General features: G+C 48.1%; 1 protein-coding gene and 1 long non-coding RNA gene across 2 annotated transcripts in view; one reads left to right on the forward strand and one right to left on the reverse strand.

The window, feature by feature from the left end:
• Nucleotides 1-13835: 13835 nt before the first annotated feature.
• LOC129634299 (uncharacterized) lies at nucleotides 13836-15467 on the reverse strand. The gene is made up of 3 exons (XR_008705543.1): nucleotides 15351-15467; nucleotides 14913-15126; nucleotides 13836-14786 (listed from the first exon to the last, which is right to left on the reverse strand). It is a non-coding gene; the product is annotated as an uncharacterized LOC129634299 (long non-coding RNA).
• Nucleotides 15468-20043: 4576 nt separating this feature from the next.
• RIN3 (Ras and Rab interactor 3) overlaps nucleotides 20044-21398 on the forward strand; it is a 136632-nt gene continuing 135277 nt past the window's right edge. Inside the window, exon 1 of the mRNA XM_055556743.1 lies at nucleotides 20044-20384. Within this exon, the coding sequence (XP_055412718.1) occupies nucleotides 20341-20384 (44 nt within the window). The 5' untranslated portion in view covers nucleotides 20044-20340. The remainder of the gene's footprint in view (nucleotides 20385-21398) is intronic.

Consider the following 21398-nt stretch of genomic DNA (forward strand, 5'->3'; position numbering starts at 1 on the left):
GTGAGATTAGCAGTAATCATTTGATGTTCAACTAGATGGGTTTTAGGGGTTTGTTTTCAGCAAACATTTCTACACATTCTGACTCCTCTCTTACCACTTTGGAACAGTCCTCAGAGCACTCTAAGACTGATTTTCTGGCTAGAGTCCTCAGTGCTGTGCTGTGCTGTGCTTAGTCGCTCAGTCATGTCTGACTCTTTGTGACCCCATGACTACAGCCCGCCAGGCTCCTCTGTCCATGGGATTCCACAGGCAAGAATACTGGAGGGGGTTGCCATTCCCTTCTCCAGGGGATCTTTCCCACCCAGGGATCGAACTCAGGTCTCCTGCATCGCAGGCAGATTCTTTACTGTCTGAGCCACCAGGGAAGCCCCATGCTATGCTATGCTATGCTAAGTCACTTCCGTCGTGTCCAACTCTGTGCGACCCCATAGACGGCAGCCCACCAGGCTCCCCCATCCCTGGGATTCTCCAGGCAAGAACACTGGAGTGGGTTGCCATTTCCTTCTCCAATGCATGAAAAGTGAAAAGTGAAAGTGAAGTCGCTCAGTTGTGTCCGACTCTTAGCGACCCCATGGATTGCAGCCTAACAGGCTCCTCTGTCCATGGGATTTTCCAGGCAAGAGTACTGGAGTGGGGTGCCATGCCTTCTCCCGGGAAGCCCCATAGTCCTCAGTAAGTTCCCCAAATAAAACGTAACTCAACTTTTAGGTAGTGTTTATTTTTTCAGTCAACACTATTTCATACTGTATACAAAAATCAACTCACAATGAATGTAAGACCTGAAACCATGAAACTCCTATAAGGAAGTGAGCGGTGTGCTCACTAAAGACTGTGTGTGTGGCTTCGCTCAGTCATGTCCGACTCTTTGCTGCCCCATGAACTGTAGCCTGCTAGGCTCCTCTGTCCGTGGAATTTTCCAGGCAAGAATACTGGAGTGGGTTGCCAATTCCTATTCCAGGGGATCTTCTCAACCCAGGGAACGAACCCATATCTCTTATATTTTCTGACTTGGCAGGTGGATTCTTTACTAGGGTGCAACTTGGGTGCCCCAAACAAAGAGGACTACATCAAGCTAAGAAGCTTTTGCACACCAAAGGAGACCATCAATAAAATGAAAAGGCAACCTTCCAAATGGGAGAAGACATTTGCCAATCTTGTATCCAATAAGGGATTAATATCCAAAATATATAAAGGATTTAGCAACTCAACAGCAAAAAAACCTATATTTTAAAAGGACAGAAGACCCAAATAGACATATTTCCAAGGAAGACATACAGACAGCCAGCAGGCACATGAAAAAAAAGTTCAATCACTGTCAGAAATACAATCAAAACCACAATAAGGTATCACCTCACACCTGTTAGAGTGGCTGTTATCAAAAAGGCAAGAAATAACAGGTATTGGCAAGGATGTGGAGAAAAGAGAACCCTCATACACTATTGGTAAGAATATAAATTGGTGCAGTCACTATGGAAAACAGCATGGAGGCTCCTCAAAATTTAAGACTAGAACTACCATACTGCAACCCCGCTATCCCATGTCTGGGTATTTATTCAAAGAATACAAAGACACGAATTCAAAACGATGTCTATGGACTTCCCTGGTGGTCCAGTGGTTAATAATCTGCCTGGCAATGCATGGAACATTGGTTCAATCCCTGGTCCGGGAAGCTTCCACCTGCTGCTGGGCAACAAAGCCTGTGTACCACAACTTCTGAAGCTTACATGCTCTCGAGCCTGAGGGCTGCCAACTACCGAAGTTTGAGCGCCTACAGCCAGTGCCGCACAACAAGAGAAGCCACCACAATGAGAAGTCCGTGCCCCACGACTCAGGCAGCCTCTGCTTGCCCACGCTAGAGAAAGCCCATGCACAGCAACAGAGACCCGAGGCAGCCAGAAATAATACAGAAATAAATGTTTAAAAGATATATACACCCTTATATTCACCACAACATTTTTTACAGTAGCCAAGATATGAAGCAACTGCCCATTAAGTGAAGAGGGATAAATATATATATATAAGAAAGTGAAAGTCACTCAGTCATGTCCGACTCTTTTCGACCCCATGGATTAAGTCTCCAGGCTAGAATACTGGAGTGGGTAGGCGTTCCCTTCTCTAGGGGATCTTCCCAACCCAGGGATCAAACCCGGGTATCCTGCATTGCAGGCAGATTCTTTACCAGCTGAGCTACAAGGCAAGTCCAATATATATATATATACATATACATATATACATGGATATATATATATATATACACACACATATGTATATATATACATATACAAATGGCAAGATGGAATGGACCTTGAGTGTATTATGTTAAGTGAAAGGAGTCAAACAGAAAAAAGCAAATACCATATGATTTCATTCATATGCCAAATATTAAAAATAATAATAATAAATGAATAAAGAAAGCGAAATAAAACATGTCGATGCATTGTCAAATTCTAGCAAGAATCCTGCTAAGTCAGTTTAGCCAGATCCCCCATCCTCCATCCTGATAACTCTTGATATCTGATCCGGTTTTTCATCCCCGCCCCCCGCCCCGCCTCCAGGTGACGTTTAACCGCACTGCCTGCCTTCAGTGGGAATCTTGTTAGGTCAGCTCAGTCAGAATCCCTCTGACTCCTGATATTTCCCCTTAGCAGTATCCCATCCACTGACTCCCACCCTGCTCCCACTTCCCTTTGTTCTATTCAGATGGGACAGGTTCAAGACCCCACGGCGGTGGTCCTCCTTGAATAAAGCCTGCCTGCTCTTTAACGAGGATCATGAAGACTGTTTTCTTTACCACTCGCCACATGCTGCCTTGGGGCAGGGAGGAGGCGCAGTGCATGATGGTCAGAGCCAGCTGTATGGGCAGCAGAGTCCAGGGCTGGGTAGCACGGCCAGGCACACAGAGAGGGTGCACCCTAGATCCAGGAGCCAGAGCACCTCCTGTGGGGCTCCTGACCCACGAACCACTGCTGATGTGGGCCTCAGGGCCACAGAGCTGGTTGGGGTAGGGGCTGAGGGGCCTGCAGGGCCAGCGAGGCTCCCAGGGGCTGGGCAGTGTAGAGGTGCTACGAGCAAGTGGGCACCTTCCCCTGTCCTGGGAAACCCCTGAGGCCGGGACCAACTAAGGTACTTGGTCACCCCAGGCTGGGGCCAGGCTCATGGGTGTATGGCCTGTGCATTCACAGAGCCCATGCTTAGAAGATCCTACACTTAGACGTTCTTGTGCTCGGTTTAATGTTCTACTGCCATTGTCTTGAAATCTGTATCACTTTTTGAGCCAAGGGTTCACACATTTTCATTTTGCACTTAGTCCTGCAAATCGTGTAGCTAGCCCTGCCCTAGGCCCAGACCCCTGTGAGGGTCACACTGCAATGCCAGTAGCCGAGGCTTCTGTGGATGACACCCCCTGAAAGGCAGGGATCCCACACCTTCCTTTCTGGTCCTCATCATCACCTTGTCTAAGGAGGCAGCAATAATTAATAGCAGCTGAATTGAACTCAAACTTCCTTAAACACACATCTTGGCACCCCTGTCAGGGGAAGAGCATGGGGTGGAAGGCACTACAGAGTCCATGGAGCTGGGCATCCATTCTTCACTTATAAAAATCAATAAGTGGGGAAGGGGTTCCCTGGTGGTCCAGTGGTTAAGAATCTGCCGTACAATGCAGAGGACACCAGTTCAGTCCCTGGTCTGGGAAGATCACACATGCTGCAGGGTAACAAAACCCATGCATCACCACTACTGAACCTGCATGACCCAGAGCTCGAGCTCCGCAACAAGAGAATAGCCCCCACTTGCCGCAACTAGAGGAAGCCCAAGCTCAACAACAAAGACCCAGTGCAGCCAAAGATAAACATAAATTTTTTAAAAATCGATAAGGGAAAAAAATAAAAGGGCTTCCCTGGTGGCTCAGAGGGTAAAAAATTTGCCTGCAATGCGGGAGTCCTGGATTTGATCCCAGGGTTGGGAAGATCCTCTGGAGGAGGGCATGGCAACCCACTCCAGTATTCTTGCCTGGAGAATCCCCATGGATAGAGGAGCCTGGCGGGCTACCGTCCATGGGGTCACAGAGTCAGACAGGACTGAAGTGACTAAGCACAGCACAGCACAAGGGGAAAAAAAAAAAAGTCAAGGAAGGGAAACTGACATTTATCACAAGCCTGCTACTCAACACACAGGGAGCCACCGTCCATACAATCTTCACAAGCAGCTGTGAGGTAGGCGTCCACCCGTCCTCCAGAAAAAGAAGCGTGGGCCCAGAAAGGCTAAGAAACTTCCCCAAGGTCACACAGAGGGCAAGAGTGTCACTGAAAGGGAACTGCACTGTGCAGTTTTGAAGCGGCCAGAGCACACATAATCTCAGCACCCACCCCACCGCCCAGCATCTCCTGAAGGCAGGGAGTCCACGGTGGGGAGTGTTCTTAACCTGAGGTCCCAGGAGCCTCCTGCAGGGTACACACCCCTCTGGGGACTCTCCCCTGGGATGGCAGCAGAGGCCCAGGCGGGGACTGTGGCCAAGAAGACCAGTGCGGGCTCAGGTTTCTCTCACTCTGACCGACTTGTTGCTAACCCATGATTCTAAAGGACACACCCTGGGTTTTCTCATGAGGAAGGTGCCTTGAGGACACCACACTTGATTTTCAGAGGAAGTAAATAGCCCCAAAGGGAGAAGTGAAATAGAAATAAATCATGGCTTCTCTCCCACATCATGATAGACCATCTTTTTTGCCGAGCACGCTTAAACAGAGGTTTAAGATACGATCTTTGGGACTTGCCTGGTGGCTCAGTGGTAAAGAATCTGCCTAAATGCAGGAGACCCTGGTTGAATTCCTGGGTCGGGAAGATTCCCCTGGAGAAGGGATAGGCTACCCACTCCAGTATTCTTGGGCTTCTCTGGTGGCTCAGCTGGTAAAGAATCTGCCTGCAATGCAGGGGACCTGTGTTCGATCCCTGGGTTGGGAAGATTCCCTGGAGAAGGGAAAGGCAACCCACTCCAGTATTCTGGCCTGGAGAACTCCATGGACTGTTGAAAAGAGTGGGACTCGACTGAGTGACTTTCACTTTCACCAATGCAGGAGTCACTGGTTCTATCCCTAGTCTGAGAAGATCCCACAGGCCTCGGAGCAACTAAGTCTGTGTGTCGCAACTATTGAGTCTGTGCTGTACAGCCCGGGAGCTGGAACGACCGAAGCCCCCGCTTCCTAGAGACTGTGCTCTGCAACAAGAGAAGCCAGCACGATGTTCGCACCTCACCACAGATAGAGAGTAGCCACCACTCGCAGCAACTAGAGAAGAGCCTATGCAGCAACAAAGACCCAGCACAGCACAAATAAATAAATAATAAAACACATTTTTTTAAAAAGATACACTCCGTGACCTCGAGGCAAAAAACAAATTAGGAGGATGAGCTATGGTGAGCGTTTCCAGCTCCTCTCAGTGGTGGGCACTTCAGCTTTCTTAGGCAGTAACTCATTTCCCCCTCATCACTATGTTGACAGCTAAGTAAGGTCCTACCTCCAAGGCCTCTCTTCATACTGCTTTCACCTCCCCCTAGGATGCCCTTCCCTTATTTCTGCCTGTTGGAACCTTCCTCCAGAAAACCACCAAAGACCAGTGGCTTAAACAGGATAGGATTTTATTTCTGTCTCATATAGAAGAAGACAAGGGTGCTCATTCTGGCCTGTTGAGGCACTCCATGGCACCAGGCAGTTAAGCTCTTTATCTGTGGTGGCTCTTTCTTCCTCAGGATATAGATTCTGCCTCATAGCACAAAATAGCTGCCTAACTTCATCTTGACTACAACTTCATGAGAGATCCCAAGTCAGATCAAAACAGTTAAGCTGCTTCTGAATTCCTGACCCAAGGAAATTGGGTATGATTAAAAAAAAAAAAAAAAGTTTATTGCTGTTTAAAGCTGTTAAATCTGGGGGTAATTTTTTACACATCAACGAATAACTAATACACTGTATATACAGGTTTAGTTTGTTTATTCAACTGTTCTGAGCCCTCAGTCTGGACACCCATGGATGAATCAGACAAAGTGAAAGACTATCACTTGGAACACGAGGAGAGGGCAGACATCATGTCCTTTGTGTCCTCACCCTTGGAGCCCTTTCTCCACCTTAACACACAGTAGGGTCACAGGACCTGGCACACAGTAAGAGCTCTGCTTTCCAGAGAAGATCTTCTACCTCCTGGCTTGCCTTCTAGTGAGATGAGCCAGCTTAAGAGATGATGAGCTGTTAATGCTCAATGGTCTGGCCTCCAGTCAAAAATGTGGATTCGTTTCTCAGAGGTCACTGTTTCAAAGCCTCTTTCCATTCCCTCACTCCCCATGCTGCCAAGAAGAAGGACATGCAAACCAGGCAGGCGAGAGCCTTTCCTGAGCCAGCTGCCTGCAGCTGGAGAGAAGGCTGCATCCTTCAAGGCTCTCCAAGGCCTGCCTCCTCCTTTAGGGCTCCCGGGTCATCCTTCACTCCGACAGAGAGGCAGCAAAGAAAGAAAACGACCTTCTTGAGAAATGATTCCCCACTCTGAATCTTTATGAATCATACTGTCAGAGCAACTTGAATTATACATATAACTCAGGGCTTTGTTTTCTTAAATAATACATAGGTAACACTCTAGTATGAATTCCACAGAGCCTATTGACTCTTACAGAATGCTTTCACTGCTTTTCACTAAACTCTTGAATCTGTAACCAACGCTATGGTTTCAACGGATGAATGACAGGAATGCTGTAAATAACACAATTTAATTTACACTAATGGATACAACCAAAGCAAAACAATAAATATGTAGTCAGAATTGTACTAATTCATTGATGACATGAGGACTTCTCTACATAACTAGACAATAGTTTTTGAAGACTGGAAGAATATTTGCTTAATTTCTTTGTGCTTTTCATAGCATAATGTCTAAAGAAAATACATATTTTCAGAAGTAGCTTTTTTGAAGTAAAATTGACATACAAGAATTGTACATGTTAAAGGTGTATATTTGATGTCAATATATGTAAATACCAATCAAGCCATCACCACAATCAAGATAATGAATATAACAGTAAGCCACATGTAAATATCTCCTCACATATGACCTAATTTTTCTGGTCATCTCTATGCAGATGCAGTTGACATTGTTGGCTATCTACCCTACATCCGTTCTCTTCTTCCTTCTCTTAATTTTGCTAGGGTTTCAACCGTTCCCCAACATGATCTGAAGGAAGGTCATCTCCAAGCCCAGGACCAAGTGTGGATCTTAATCAACCTAAGCCAACTGGTGTGTGACATTCTCCTGATGACTCAGCTAGACGTGTGACCTAAGTTGGCCAATCACACTGTAGGACTTCAGTTGCATGCTTTGGAAACAGGTTTTTCCCCTCTCTCACAGGATGGCCTTGTAGAGCATGACGTCAATTGCCATTGCAAGCTGTCTTAGAACCATAGGAGAACCAGCCTGAGGTTGAAGTCAACGCTGAGGAGGCCAGAGCAGAAAGAGGGACCAAACCTAAGTGACTGATGATAATGTTGAGTCTTTTTACTAGGCAGCATCCAAGATGGCTCCAAATAGTCCTTGCTCGGTCTTCATACCTTTGTTTAAGCCGCTCCTGCTGTGTGTAGGTAGGACTTATGACTTGTTTCTAAAAGAATAGGGCAATGATGATGATTAGGTGGTACGAGGCTGAGACTTCCATCTTTCTGGCAGAGTTTCTCCATTACCTTCTAAGTGTGCACACACTAATGAAAAAAGTGGCCATATTAGACATTTCCACATGTCCAGGAATGGACATGAAGGTGGCCTTCAGCCAACAGCAGACAAGGAACTGAGGCCCCTCAAGGAACTGAGTCCTACCAACAGTCAAGTGAGTTTGGAAGCAGACCGTTTCCAAGCTGAGCTTTCAGCTGAGACCCCAGCCCTGGCTGACACCTTGACAGCAGCCTCATGAGAGACCCTTAAACAGAGGCAGCCATCGAAGTTGTGCTAAGCATGCCAAGTCACAGAGATTGTGAGATAATAAATATGTTGTGATAAGTCACTAAGTTTGAGGTAATAGATAATAGCAATAGATAAGAAGGCTGTATATTGTCACCATGCTTATTTAATTTATAGGCAGAGTTCAGTTCCGTTCAGTTCAGTCACTCAGTCGTGTCCAACTCCAGTGAATGTTCAGGACTGATTTCCTTTAGGATGGACTGGTTGGATCTCCTTGCAGTCCAAGGGATTCTCAAGAGTTTTCTCCAACATCACAGTTCAAAAGCATCAATTCTTTGGCACTCTGCTTTCTTTACATGCAGAGTACATCATGAGAAATGCTGGACTGGATGAAGCACAAGCTGGAATCAAGATTGCTGGGAGAAACGTCAATAATCTCAGCTATGCAGATGACACCACCCTTATAACAGAAAGCAAAGAAGAACTAAAGAGGCTCTTGATGAAAGTGAAAGAGGAAAGTGAAAAAGTTGGCTTAAAACTCAACATTCAGAAAACTAAAATCATGGCAACTGGTCCCATCACTTCATGGCAAATAGATGGGGAACCAATGGAAACAGTGACAGGCTTTATTTTGGGGGGCTCCAAAATCACTGCAGATGGTGACTGCAGCCATGAAATTAAAATATGCTTGCTCCTTGAAACAAAAGTTATGACCAACCTAGGTAGCATATTAAAGAGCAGAGATATTACTTGCCAACAAAGGTCCATCTAGTCAAAGCTTTGGTTTTTCCATTAGTCATGTATGGATGTGAGAGGTGGACTATAAAGAAAACTGAGCACCGAAGAATTGATGCTTTTGAATTGTGGTGTTGGAGAAGGAAAACTGAGCACCGAAGAATTGATGCTTTTGAACTGTGGTGTTGGAGAAGACTCTTGAGAGTCCCTTGGACTGCAAGGAGATCCAACCAGTCCATCCTAAAGGAACTCAGTCCTAAATATTCATTGGAAGGACTGATGCTGAAGCTGAAACTCCAATACTTTGGCCACGTGATGTGAAGAACCAACTTATTGGAAAGGACCCTGATGCGGGGAAAGATTGACGGTAGGAGGAAAAGGGGACAACAGAGCATGAGATGGTTAGATGGCATCACCGACTCAATGGACATGAGTTTGAGTAAACTCTGGGAGATCGTGACAGACAGGGAAGCCTGATGGGCTGAAGTCCGTGGGGTCGCAAAGAATCAGACCTGACTGAGTGACTGAACTGAACTGAGATAACAGATTCATTTCCCTAATCTGTGCTGTGAGTTATATGAGACAAGACATTTCCTTTGGTCCACTTAGAGTCAAGGTTTCCTGTCACTCAAACCCCAAAGCATCCTCCTATGGCATATCTCATTCCACTAGTTTGAAATCTCCTCAAGGACAGGCCTTCCATGTCCTCCCAGAGCCTCACTGGTGTCATAATTCATAGACTGTATGAATTAAAGACATTCTTTTTTTCCCTTAACATTTATTTGGCTGCATAGGGTCATAGCTGAGGCATGAGGGATCTCTTGTTACAGCATGAAGATTCTAGTTTCCTGACCAGGGATTGAACCTGGGCCCGCCACATTGGGAACATGGAGGCTTATCCACTGGACCACCAGGGAAGTCCCAGTTAAGGACATTCTTGACCCTAATTTTAGCTCATCTGACAGCACATTTCAGTTCAGTCGCTCAGTCGTGTCTGACTCTTTGCAACCCCATGAATCACAGCACTCCAGGCCTCCCTGTCCATCACCAACTCCCAGAGTTCACTCAAATTCACGTCCATTGAGTCAGTGATGCCATCCAGCCATCTCATCCTCTGTCGTCCCCTTCTCCTCCTGCCCCCAATCCCTCCCAGCATCAGGGTCTTTTCCAATGAGTCAACTCTTCGCATGAGGTGGCCAAAGTACTGGAGTTTCAGTTTTAGCATCAGTTCTTCCAATGAACACCCAGGACTGATCTCCGTTAGGATGGACTGGTTGGATCTTCTTGCAGTCCAAGGGATTCTCAAGAGTCTTCTCCAACACCATAGTTCTAAAGCATCAATTCTTCGGTGCTCAGCTTTCTTCACAGTCCAATTCTCACATCCATACATGACCACTGGAAAAACCATAGCCTTGACTAGACGGACCTTTGTTGGCAAAGTAATGTCTTTGCTTTTCAATATGCTATCTAGGTTGGTCATACCTTTCCTTCCAAGGAGTAAGCGTCTTTTAATTTCATGGCTGCAGTCACCATCTGCAGTGATTTTGGAGCCCAGAAAAAATAAAGTCTGACACTGTTTTCACTGTTTCCCCATCTATTTCCCATGAAGTGATGGGACCAGATGCCATGATCTTCGTTTTCTGAATGTTGAGCTTTAAGCCAACTTTTTCACTCTCCACTTTCACTTTCATCAAGAGGCTTTTTAGTTCCTCTTCACTTTCTGACATATGGATGGTGTCATCTGCATATGTGAAGTTATTGATATTTCTCCTGGCAATCTTGATTCCAGCTTGTGCTTCTTCCAGCCCAGCGTTTCTCATAATGTACTCTGCATACAAGTTAAATAAGCAGGGTGACAATATACAGCCTTGACGTACTCCTTTCCCTATTTGGAACCAGTCTGTTGTTCCATGTCCAGTTCTAACTGTTGCTTCCTGACCTGCATACAGGTTTCTCAAGAGGCAGGTCAGGTGGTCTGGTATGCCCATCTCTTTTACAATTTCCCACAGTTTATTGTGATCCACACAGTCAAAGGCTTTGGCATAGTCAATAAAGCAGAAATCACATATTGCTGAAGCCTGGCTTGGAGAATTTTAAGCATCTCTTTACTAGTGTGTGAGATGAATGCAATTGTGCGGTAGTTTGAGCATTCTTTGGCATTGCCTTTCTTTGGGATTGGAATGAAAACTGACCTTTTCCAGTCCTGTGGCCACTGCTGAGTTTTCCAAATTTGCTGGCATATTGAGTGCAGCACTTTCACAGCGTCATCTTTCAGGATTTGAAATAGCTCAACTGGAATTCCATCACTTCCACTAGCTTTGTTCGTAGTGATGCTTTCTAAGGCCCACTTGACTTCACATTCCAGGATGTCTCGCTCTAGGTAAGTGATCACACCATCATGATTATCTGGGTCATGAAGCTCTTTTTTGTAGTTCTTCTGTGTATTCTTGCCACCTCTTCGTAATATCTTCTGCTTCTGTTAGGTCCATACCATTTTTGTCCTTTATCGAGCCCATCTTTGCATGAAATGTTCCCTTGGTATCACTAATTTTCTTGAAGAGGTCTCTAGTCTTTCCCATATCTGTTGTTTCCCTCTATTTCTTTGCATTGATGACTGAGGAAGGCTTTCTTATCTCTCCTTGCTATTCTTTGGAACTCCTTATTAAAAAGGAAATATTTTTCCTTTTCTCCTTTGCTTTTCACTTCTCTTCTTTTCACAGCTATTTGTAAGGCCTCCTCAGACAGCCATTTTGCTTTTTTGCATTTCTTTCCCATGGGGATGATCTTGATCCCTGTTTCCTGTACAATGTCACGAACCTCCATTCATAGTTCATCAGGCACTCTATCAGATCTAGTCCCTTAAATCTATTTCTCACTTCCACTGTATAATCAAAAGGGATTTGATTTAGGCCATACCTGAATGGTCTAGTGGTTTTCCCTACTTTCTTCAATTTAAGTCTGAATTTGGCAATAAGGAGTTCATGATCTGAGCCACAATCAGCTCCTGGTCTTGTTTTTGCGGACTGTATAGAGCTTCTTTATCTTTGGCTGCAAAGAATATAATCAATCTGATTTTGGTGTTGACCATCTGGTGATGTCCATGTGTAGAGTCTTCTCTTGTGTTGTTGGAAGAGGGTGTTTGCTATGACCAGTGCGTTCTTTTGGCAAAATCTATTAGCCTTTGCCCTGCTTCATTCGGTACTCCAAGGCCAAATTTGCCTGTTACTCCAGGTGTTTCTTGACTTCCTACTTTTGCATTCCAGTCCCCTATAATGAAAAGGACATCTTTTTTGGGTGTTAGTTCTAAAAGGGTTTGTAGGTCTTCATAGAACCGTTCAACTTCAGCTTCTTCAGCGTTACTGGTTGGGACATAGGCTTGGATTACCGTGATATTGAATGGTTTGCCTTGGAAACGAACAGAGATCATTCTGTCGTTTTTGAGATTGCATCCAAGTACTGCATTTTGGACTCTTGACCATGACAGTTGACTGTGATGGCTATTCCATTTCTTCTGAGGGATTCCTGCCCACAGTAGTAGATATAATGGTCTTCTGAGTTAAATTCACCCATTACAGTCCATTTTAGTTCACTGATTCCTAGAATGCCAATGTTCATTCTTGCCCTCTCCTGTTTGACCACCTCCAATTTGCCTTGATTCATGGACCTAACATTCCAGGTTCTTATGCAATATTGCTCTTTACAGCATCGGACCTTGCTTCTATCACCAGTCACATCCACAACTGGGTATTGTTTTATATCAATACATATAAAAGAGCAGCGGCTGCGCTTCACTTGAGCAGCCGTGAAGAGATACCCCACATCCAAGGTAAGAGAAACCCAAGTAAGATGGTAGGTGTTGCGAGAGGGCATCAGAGGGCAGACACACTGAAACCATAATCACAGAAAACTAGCCAATCTGATCACATGGACCACAGCCTTGTCTAACTCAATGAAACTAAGCCATGCTGTGTGGGGCCACCCAAGATGGGCGGGTCATGGTGGAGAGGTCTGACAGAATGTCGTCCACTGGAGAAGGGAATGGCAAACCACTTCAGTATTCTTGCCTTTAGAACCCCATGAACGGTATGAAAAGGCAAAATGATAGGCTATGGAAAGAGGAACTCCCCAGATCAGTAGGTGCCCAATATGCTACTGGAGATCAGTGGAGAAAAAACTCGAGAAGGAATGAAGGGATGGAGCCAAAGAAAAACAATACCCAGTTGTGGATGTGACTGGTGATAGAAGTGAGGTCCAATGCTGTAAAGAGCAATATTGCATAGGAACCTGACAGCACAAAGCAGGGACAAGTCAAACAATGACACAGGACTGAGAAATAGAGCAGGCTTTCTCCTTGGTTACAAGTCTTTTTATTTAGACAATAAGAGATTATTAAGTGCCTGCTGTTTGCAAATCCCTCCACTGAAGATTGATGCTACTAAGTCGCTTCAGTCGTGTCCGACCCCATAGATGGCAGCCCACCAGGCTCTGATGAGGGGAGAGAAAAAAAATTTTTTAAAGAGGGCATATTCCCTGCTTCTAGGGAGCTGGCACTCTCATGCTAAGGGTAACAGAGGCATGAGAACATCGTAGTGTCTAGAAATATGTAACAAGTGTGGTTTAAGAGGGTACGTTAGTAGGGAGCATGCAGGCTTCAGAGAGGAACCTGGAGTCAGATGAACCAATGCAGTGACTGAGCAAGAGAGCAGTTCTCTAAGAAAGATCTTGAAAGCTTTCAGTTTCTGCCACAGTGATGAGTGGGGCTGGCCGAGGGCAAGTGGGACAGCAGACAAGAAGCTGCCCCAATAATCCAGATTAGAGGTTGCTTTAAAAGTTTGTTAGGGTGTGTCCTCAGCTCACGAGCACCCTTGCTCTCTGAGATTGCCAACCCCTCGAGGCCAAGATGATAATCAGATGTTATCTCCAGAGAACTGGGAATCGGGACCGTGGGATGCTCGTCAGTCTCTATACAGGGTTAACTGAGACTTGGAAACTTGGGGGTTGTGGGGCTGTCTGTCTGCAGAGAGGAGGGAAGAAAGATGAGGACCTGCAGAGAGAGGACAATGAGGCAGAATGCCAAAGACTGGGACTAAAGATATCCTGCTTGGTTCTAGGGGACAGAAAAGGGTGTTAGTCGCTCAGTTGTGTCTGACTCTTTGCGACCCCATGGACTGAAGCCTGCCAAGTTCCTCTGTCCATGGGATTCTCCAGGCAAGAATACTGGAGTGGGTAGCCATTCCCTTCTCTAGGGGATCTTCCTGACCCAGGGATCAACCTGGGTCTCCCACATTGCAGGCAGATTCTTTACCATCTGAGTCACGAGGGCCAAACATTATCTGTCAGGATCCCATCCCTTCTGGATCCTATGGAATCCCTGTGCACCTGTGGGTTCCACTAGGCACACCTTCACATAAGTCAGATTCACCCTCCTGCCACATGGAGTCTCAGAGTGGCTGAAGGTACAGAAGGTGTGGTCAGATCCTCAGCCAGCATCCATAGGATAACTGGGCTTTTAGAAATGCTTCTTTAGTCAGGGTCATATTTCAGAAATCTGATACAGTCCTATAAAAATCCAGAGTCCCAATTTTTACTCTGTTTTAAAATTGTAAGGCCCTTTATGCACAGGCCCTCATTCCTGCTGGGCGTCTGCTGGGGAGAACTGAGAAGAGGCTGCCACTTCCTCCAGAGCCAGGTTCTCAGGTCATCCCAGCCCCTACCCAGTTGCTGCAGACACTGTGTTCCTGGCTGACCCAAAGGATACTGATTGGTTTTGCAATAATAAAGTTTTTCTCCACCACTTTCAACATATTTCACCAAAGTAACAGGGAACAGAAATGTTAGAGCTCTGGTTGGGGGAGGAGGTCAGAAGAAGATGGAAAAGCCTCAGGAAAACAGCTGCTTTCTGTGTCTATTTTTGCAAAACAAAACTGCCCCAAACATTTTTATCTTATTTCACAATTTTCCCAGTCAAGAATTCAGGTAGGACTTGTCCAGTGATTCTCCTGGTCCATGTGACATTGACAGAGGTCACTGCATGACATCTGGCTAGCAGATGAGCTGGTCCAGAGGATCCAAGATGGTTTCACTCATCTGTCTGGTCCCTTGGCTGATTTGCCCAAGAGTGCCTGCCAAAGTCCAGTAAGATTTGAGCTCATTTTATCTGATTCCACAGTTTTGCCCTCCCTGACCCCAGTCCTTCCCCACACCCTAGGAGTCTGACCCAGAGGGATTCCACCCCTATAGGGACTGACCAATAGGCTCCCAAGCCCTCTGGCTTCTAGCTGACTTTAGCGACTGAAGGGCCCACTGCTTGCTGGAGGTTAGGTGGAGGGAGATGATTCAGATTATTTATTTTCCTGGCTGCATCCCTGGACTGAGGGTCCTTGGTCCGCTCCCTAGGTGATCATTCTACAGGACAGGACTCTCTGCTTCTGGGTCTGGTAACCACTCCTTCTCGTCTTCAGGCTGAGGAAGATAATAGACCCAAGTCATACCACAGTCCCTTTTACTTCCCACTACACATTTACTAAATCCTCCTCATGCACATGCAACTGCAGCCCACCAGGCTCCTCTGTCCATGGGATTCTCCAGGCAAGAACACTGGAGTGGGTTGCCATGCCCTCCTCCAAGGGATCTTCCCAACCCAGGGATCGAACCCAGGTCTCCCGCATTGCAGTTGGATTCTTTACCATCTGAGCCACCAGAGAAACCCAAGAATACTGGAGCGGGTAGCCTATCCCTTTTCCAGAGGATCTTCCCAACCCAAGGACTAAACCAGTTTCTTCTGCTTCTCCTAGATTGCAGGCAAATTCTTTACTACTTAAGTCATCAGGGAAGCCCTACTCAAATTATCCTAATCAGAAGTACCTGTGAGAACTGACTGATTCATTTGTGCTTAGTCATAGCACAAATAATTGTTAATACTTATTGAGTACTTACTACATTCCAGGATCTGTTCTAAGTCCCTTACCTACATTAGTTCATGCAACAGTCACAGAATCCCTATGAGGTAGGCGCTATTACTATCCCATCTCACAGATGAAGAAACTGAGTCACACAGAGGTGAAGTAGTTTGCCTAAGGCTGCACAGGCACTAAGTGGCAGAGCTAGGATTTGAACCCTGGCCTCCTGAAAGCTAGTGGAGGTGATGGAATTCCAGTTGAGCTATTTCAAATCCTGAAAGATGATGCTGTGAAAGTGCTGCACTCAATAGGCCAGCAAATTTGGAAAACTCAGCAGTGGCCACAGGACTGGAAAAGGTCAGTTTTCATTCCAATCCCAAAGAAAGGCAATGCCAAAGAATGCTCAACCAACCACACAATTGCACTCATCTCACACACTAGTAAAGAGATGCTTAAAATTCTCCAAGCCAGGCTTCAGCAATATGTGATTTCTGCTTTATTGACTATGCCAAAGCCTTTGACTGTGTGGATCACAATAAACTGTGGGAAATTGTAAAAGAGATGGGCATACCAGACCACCTGACCTGCCTCTTGAGAAACCTGTATGCAGGTCAGGAAGCAACAGTTAGAACTGGACATGGAACAACAGACTGGTTCCAAATAGGAAAAGGAGTACGTCAAGGCTGTATATTGTCACCCTGCTTATTTAACTTGTATGCAGAGTACATCATGAGAAACGCTGGGCTGGAAGAAGCACAAGCTGGAATCAAGATTGCCGGGAAAAAGATCAGTAACCTCAGATATGCAGATGACACAACCCTTATGTCAGAAAGTGAAGAAAACTAAAAAGCCTCTTGATGAAAGTGAAAGAGGAGAGTGAAAAAGTTGGCTTAAAGCTCAACATTCAGAAAATGAAGATCATGGCATCTGGTCCCATCACTTCATGGGAAATAGATGGGGAAACAGTGTCAGACTTTATTTTTTCTGGGCTCCAAAATCACTGCAGATGGTGACTGCAGCCATGAAATTAAAAGACGCTTACTCCTTGGAAGGAAAGGTATGACCAACCTAGATAGCATATTGAAAAGCAGAGACATTACTTTGCCAACAAAGGTCCATCTAGTCAAGGCTATGGTTTTTCCAGTGGTCATGTATGGATGTGAGAATTGGACTGTGAAGAAAGCTGAGCGCCGAAGAATTGATGCTTTAGAACTGTGGTGTTGGAGAAGACTCTTGAGTCCCTTGGACTGCAAGGAGATCCAACCAGTCCATCCCAAAGGAGATCAGTCCTGGGTATTCATTGGAAGGACTGATGTTGAAGCTGAAGCTCCAATAGTTTGGCCACCTGATGCAAAGAGCTGACTCATTTGAAAAGACCCTGATGATGGGAAAGATTGAGGGCAGGAGGAGAAGGGGATGACAGAGGATGAGATGGTTGGATGGCATCATCGACTCGATGGACGTGAGTTTGGGTAAACTCCGGAAGTTGGTGATGGACAGGGAGGCCTGGCGTGCTGCGGTTCATGGTGTCGCAAAGAGTCAGACACGACTGAGGGACTGAACTGAACTGAACTCCTGACTCCAGCCCCTACTCTTGACTTAACTACTCCATATACTAGGAAAGAGTAGTTACTAACTTTTAACTACTCCATATACTAGGAAAATTTCTGTTGAACAAATATGCTCTGTTTCCTCAAAGTCTGTAATCCAACTCAGAGCAAGGTTTTGAAAAATAAGACTGTACTGTGAAATATTTTTCTTTGCTAATCGTCCCCAGAAATTCCTCCAAGGTTTGGAGTTAACCTCCTGAAGGTGACTTTCCCCTGCACATTCACACATTCCTCCTCTGGATCAAGCCTATTTGCCCTCATCTGAGTGGAGTGAGGGGAAAGCGGAGGAGCTTGTGCAGGTGAGAGCTACCCCAGGAGGACCCAGAGAGGCAAAGCAGCCTTTTCTCTTTCGGGGCAATAAGTTGAAGTGTTTACCTCTGCATTCCTACAGTCCTGCCACACCTGGACATCCTCCAGACCCAGCTGGGGTAGAAGGTGGAAGGAGGGGCTGCAGTCACGGACAGCTTGGAGTCTTTGTGTGATGGTTAACAGAAACCTGACGGAGATTTGGCTTGAGTTTTTAGAAATGGAAAGAAAATATAAAGGACTATATTGGTTCTTATACATGAGATGTCTAATGGTGCTTTACAAATCTCAGAATCAAGACCTCAAAAGATGTCATTAGGGCATAGTCTCTGCATTACTTGTCTCTCTTGACTGTCTTTTGAGCACAATTTTACCACATGGTGGCTCAAGTAACTACTGGGCTGCCCCAAGCTTATGTTCTCCCAGGATAAGGCCAGTTTGTGGTTGGGGGGGAAGACTGCTGGCATTTCCTGATAGTGCCACCATAAAGTCCCAGGGAGGGATCTTATTGGCCCAGTTTAGGTCATGTGCTCATCCATGAGCCAATCACTGGGCCTGGTAAGTATAGGGCTCTGATTGGTCAGATTAGATTGGTGTATGTCCTCTAAAGTGGGGGTAGAATCTGGTTGTCTTCGCATGAACTTAACTGAGGAGGGTTGACTCCTTAAACGGAAACTGTTAACCAAAAAAGGTGAGGGTAGAGGAAGGAGTTTGCAGGGCTAAACAGCTGGAGATTTTCACTTCCCACAGGAGTCCTCAGATTCACTCCAGGGAGAGAAGTGGGGAGTGTGAGGACTTGAGAGTGAAAAGGGGACCCAGGAAGGAATCTAAGGGCTAGCTTGGCAGAGGCCATGACTAAAGGGGTTGCTCAGATTCCAGTCTTGGCAACATCCTCCTCCATCAGTTAGCAGCAACAAGGTCAGGGTGGGGCCTCGTCTGGTGTCCACCGGAGGAGTTCTATCTTCACAGAGGAGGTGAGGAGCAGGCTTTGTGGAGGCCTCTGGTGGACATGGTTAGAGCCCTGGAGATGGTTTCATGGAACCCAGGCTTTGAAGAGCTTGTCCTGAGTTTCTCAGACGTGGTCCAGGGAGCAGAGTGAGTGCAAGTCGCTGTCATGTCCAACTTTTTGCGACCTCATGGACTGTAGCCCTCCAGGCTCCTCTGTCCATGGGATTTCCCAGACAAGAATACTGGAGTGCGCTGCCATTTCCTTCTCCTGGGGATCTTTCCAACCCAGGGATCGAACTCCGGTCTCCTGCCTTGGAGGGAGATTCTCTACCATCTGAGTCACCAGGGAAGCCCACCAGGGTGCTGAAGGAAACCTTTATTTGTGGAGGCCATGAAAGAGTGTGGTTATTCGCGATCCAGATCAGCCTAGAAGGACCTAGAAGACTATACTAGGTGTGAGAGTTGGATGGACCCTGGGGCCCAGGGAGCCCGGGCAGTGGCCTACAGGCTTGTTTTAGCAACAGCAGAGGACTAATAATAATGGCACCCTGGAGTGCCACCCTCACCCCCTCCCGTTTATACATATCACTTCTGCAGATGAGCAAGCAGGGGTAGGGAGGGCAAAGAGGCCTCGCCTCCAAATGCTTTCACCAGAGCCCTGGGCCTCAGTCCTATGGCACCTTACCTTGCCATGTGCCTCAGGCAAGTCACCTCCTTTGTCTCAGTTTCCTTATCTGTGAAATAAAGATGTTAGACCAGAGGGTCTCAACTGGGATGATTGTGGCCACCGGGGGGATATTTGACAATGTCTGGAGACATTTTGGGGTTATTACAAGGAGAGGGTGATGCTACAGGCAGAGTGGGCAGAGGCCGTCCTACAAGACACAAGACAGCTCCAACAACCAAGCATTATCTGGCCCCAAATATCACTTGTGCAGAGGCTGAGGAACCCTGCATTAGACTGAGGTCACTCTGTAGAGGTCAGTGCTGACCAGTCGCTGTGAGATATTCTGAGGGCAGCCCGGGCTCAGGAGGCATTTCTGAGTGCCCATGCCTTTAGAAGAGAGGCCTCCTGGTCCCACTAGAGTAGCTGTAGTTGTATTTGTGTAAACTGACTGGCTTTCTCCCTCTGCTCTGATCTAGGCGTGGTACCTAGAATAGGTGAATTAGATGCCTGGCTTGATGGAGGAACAGACTACCTTGTGAGGTAGTGAGTCCACCGTCAGTGGAGGTATTCAAGAGAAGGCAGCGTGGCCACCTGTCAGAGATGTGGAGGAGGCGCCCTGCCTCTGGTCTGGAGCTGTGCTACGGCATTTTGAGCCTCCTTCGGGCAGGAGGTAAAGCGCAAGAGTGCTCTGCGTAGAGCTCTCGGCTTCCCCACCTGCCGGTCCGGAGCGGAAGCGACTTGCGTCCCACGGGACTGTCCACCAAGCTGCAAACTTTTCTCCAAGTTTTTCTCCCCGGTCTCCGGGAGCCGCCGGAGCGACGCAGGCAGCACCCCGCGGCTGGGCGCTCCGACCCGACGCCGCCCGCCACCAGGCCCGGCCCAGCCCAGGGGGCGCGGCTGCGGGGTCTTCGGAGGGCCCCCGGGGGTGGGGGTGGGGGGCTCCGGGCTGCGAGCCGCTGCCGAAAGGCTTTTGACAAAAAAAAAAAACAAACCCTTGACCACCAAGGCCAACCTCTTCCTGAAAGCCCCGCTCGCTCCGATACAGGAAGTGGAGGGAGCGAGGGCCCCAGAGCGCGGCGGCGGCTGCGGCGGTGGCTTCCCGACTCGGCGCGGGGCTGGCGGCGGTGCCCTCCCGGGCCCTTCCCCAGGGCAGCAGCGGTAGGGGCATGCGGGCGCCCGGGCCCCCGCGGCCCGCGCCGCCCGGGGCCTGAGCCCCTGCCTTCACGGTCCCGGAGCTGCCGGCGGCATGATCCGACGAGCCGGGGCGCCCGAGCGCGCGGACCCCGTGGGGTAAGTGCGGAGCCGCGGTGCCCCCTTCTCCCTCGGTGTCCCAGGGCCCCTCTCGTTCCGCGTCCCTCCCGCCCCCGAGCGCTCGGAGCTCCGGAGTAGCCCGGCCGCAGGACTTCGGGGTGTTGGACTGAGACCGAACCCCTGGCCACGGCTCGGGCCGGTCCCCCCGGTACTGCGCGGAAGGGGGCGGCCCTGGTGCCTCTTCAGGACTCAAGACTTGGCGAAACTTTTAAACCCAGATGTCGCTCGCCGGAAAACCGGCCGGCACGTCCAGGGCTAGGTTGGTGGGTATCTAAGGGTCGTCTCTATCTGTCAGAGCCGAAGCGGAGGGGCTGTGTGATCGCGGCCCCCTCCCCAGGTTCTGGTCTCGCCTGAACTTCAGATGCGATCACCGCGGGCCGGGCCCCTCCAGCCTCTCGCGCCCGCCGCTTCGCCTGTGTCCCGCGCGCGTCCTCGGGTGCTGGCGCTCGGCCGCTCATGGGGCCGAGGACCCGGGTCCCCGTGAGTTTGGACACGCCCGCGGCCTAATAGCCCACCCGCCCGCCAAGACCGAGGACTCACCGGGATCCCCTCCCCCACCCCTCTTTTGGATTCCCGGACAGTGACCTTCGGACCGGCCTTTGCGAAGCCTGGGGCTTGGGGAGGGTCCAGGGCGCACGAACTGCGCGTGGCCTTAGGAATCCTCTACGGAAGGGAGGAGGCGCTGCTTGGAATGCGTGGAGCCAAACCGGTTTGGGAACCGGCGGCTTTCGGGAGGGGTCTCCAGCGTCTGGTTTCATGTCCCCCACCCCCATCTCGCACCCTTGGACTTCTGGACATTGCTTAGGGCTGCCCTCTGAAGTAGATTCTTTCGATCAGCCCAACCCAGCAGGCGCCCAGGGAAAGCTTCAGTGGGGTGAAGAGGTTCCTGTTCAGAGGCAAATTACTGGGCAAACCTCTTAGAACCTTTCTGGGGATTAAGGATGGTGGGCGCCCTGGGGGAAGCCAGGCTCGAGCGACTTCTGTGATGGACAC

The sequence above is a fragment of the Bubalus kerabau genome, chromosome 19 (genome assembly GCF_029407905.1).
Source record: "Bubalus kerabau isolate K-KA32 ecotype Philippines breed swamp buffalo chromosome 19, PCC_UOA_SB_1v2, whole genome shotgun sequence".
Classification (NCBI taxonomy): Eukaryota; Metazoa; Chordata; class Mammalia; order Artiodactyla; family Bovidae; genus Bubalus; species Bubalus kerabau.